At 47.4% G+C, this 2,228-nt stretch overlaps 1 protein-coding gene across 1 annotated transcript; it reads right to left on the minus strand.

Annotated features, from left to right (window-relative positions):
- Positions 1–17: 17 nt before the first annotated feature.
- On the minus strand, positions 18–1,426 carry LOC106633730. The gene has a single exon (XM_014340911.2). It carries the CDS (start codon positions 1,286–1,288, stop codon positions 455–457), a length of 834 nt encoding a protein of 277 aa, XP_014196397.1. The 5' UTR covers positions 1,289–1,426; the 3' UTR covers positions 18–454.
- Between the last annotated feature and the right edge of the window lie 802 nt (positions 1,427–2,228).

A 2,228-nucleotide genomic window follows, 5' to 3' on the forward strand; every position in this document is an offset into this window, starting at 1 on the left:
CATTAGTAAGGATGGAACAGAATTACATACCGACAATGCCCTTAAAGACCATCTTAAGGGAGACAATTGCCACTACAGCAGAGAACAGGAGAACAGGAGAAGTCTTTTCCCCAAACAATAGCATGCACTTTCTGATGACATCATAGAACAGAGACAGATTTGCGCATGTTACACCAGGTCATGCCAGAGGGGGGCACTAAAGAGTAACTTTCTCAGGGAAAATCTATTTAAACAGAACACAGTTACATGGTGACAGAACACTCCCCGTCTGAAACTCAGCAGGTTTCACCTACTAATATGACAAGGTCAAACACATTTCAGTCCTCTGGAGGAATGAGCAAGATCATCTCATTCACGGGTCAGACGTAAAGCTTTGGTCCCTCTTTCTTAATGACCTTCACTTGCACTTTGCGCACCCTTCCGTCTTTACTGGGATACACATCAACGATAATACCTAAGGGCCAGTCGTTCCGCTGCACTGACTGTCCTTAAGAAGCACCACACTTCCTTGCTTAAGGTTTGGCCGGTCAGAAGTCCACTTTGTTCGACACTGTAGTGTTGACAGATACTGTTTCCGCCACCTGTCCCAAAATGTGTTAGACAAGCTTTGGACCCTGCGCCACTGTTGCTTCAATAGGTCTTTATGTCCAAAATCTCCTTCTGGTACTGGGCATGGACCTACTTTCTGAGTAAGCAATGAAGCCGGTGTAAGAATGAAAGGATCTGTAGGATCATTTGACACAGGCACCAGTGGTCGACTGTTCACTATGGCTGAGACCTCAGCCATGAATGTTGTGAGTACCTCATGTGTGAGTTTGGAGGAGCCCATCTGAAGAAGCATCGAGTCCAGGATACGACGTGTGATGCCAATCATCCTTTCCCATGCTCCTCCCATATGAGAGGAATGTGGTGTGTTGAAGGTCCACGTACATCTGTGTTCTGACAGAAACCTCTCCATGGCTTTCCCATCAAGATTTGAGGGAATCCCCATATCTTTGCAAGCTCTGGTGAAATTAGTGCCCTGGTCGGAGCGTATGTTTTTCAAAGGTCCTCGAATCGCCATAAACCTTCTGAATGCGTTTATGAAACTGGAGGAATCCAATGACTCAATTACCTCAATGTGTATAGCTCTGACACACAGACAGGTAAAGAGGACAGCCCACCTCTTACTATCAGCGTGGCCTCCTCTCGTGCAACGGGCTGATACAGACCAGGGCCCAAACACATCAATGCCGACGTTGCTAAAAGGTGGTTCAATGCTGAGCCTGTCTGGTGGCAAGTCTGCCATCTTTTGAACTTCACACCTCCCTCTCAGCCTTCGACAAGTGACACACTCAAAAACGAGTCTATTAATGCATCTCCTGCCACCAACGATCCAGTAACCTGCAGATCGGACAGCTCCTTCAGTGAAGAGACGTCCTTGGTGACGTACTATGAGAGTGGTTACGTGATGCCGTCCAGGCAGAACCAGTGGCCGTTTCTCGTGGAACCCTATTTTTGCCTCAATGAGACGACCCCCAATCCTTAATAGCCCGTCTGAGTCAATGAAAGGATCCAGGGCAACGAGTGAGCTGCTCTTGGGAATGTTGGCGTTTGATGCAAGACACTCCAGTTCTTTCCTATAAACCTCTTGTTGAACTGTTTTGATAATGACTAGCTTACTCTGTTCAAGAATATCCCCGGTTGGGGGTGTGCTGCACTGATGCCAACCCTCACATTTTTGAGCGACACACTCCTTTCCTTTTTTGAAGCTCTGAACAATGTGAATAAGGGTACCAAGAGCCCTTATGAGGGAACTCCAGCATGAGAAGCGATTGAACCGCCCAGAGCCAAGATGTTTGAGGACTGTGACCGACAGTGTTGTGACTTGAGGCCTGATTTCACTGTCTTGATCTGGTTCCAAAAGGTCAAACCTCTGTACCACAGGTGACGCCCCTTCAGGTCGAGACAAGAATGCCGGTCCAGAGAACCATATTGTGTTCTCAAGGCGGTCTGCTGTGATAGACCGTGTGGCAATGTCTGCGGGATTTCTTCTGTGCAGACGTATCGCCACTGCTGTGTCATAGTGCTTCGTCTGATCCTCTGGACTCGATTGCTCACGTATACATAAAACCTTCTTTTCTCATTGAAGATATATCCGAGCACCACCTTACTGTCTGTGTAGTAAGTGACTGCGTCAAATACAATGTCTATTTCGGAGGTGATGACCTCAGACAGAGTTACTGCCA

This window comes from Haplochromis burtoni, unplaced genomic scaffold, assembly GCF_018398535.1.
Source record: "Haplochromis burtoni strain Fernald_Lab_line unplaced genomic scaffold, NCSU_Asbu1 Contig_415, whole genome shotgun sequence".
NCBI classification, from domain to species: domain Eukaryota; kingdom Metazoa; phylum Chordata; class Actinopteri; order Cichliformes; family Cichlidae; genus Haplochromis; species Haplochromis burtoni.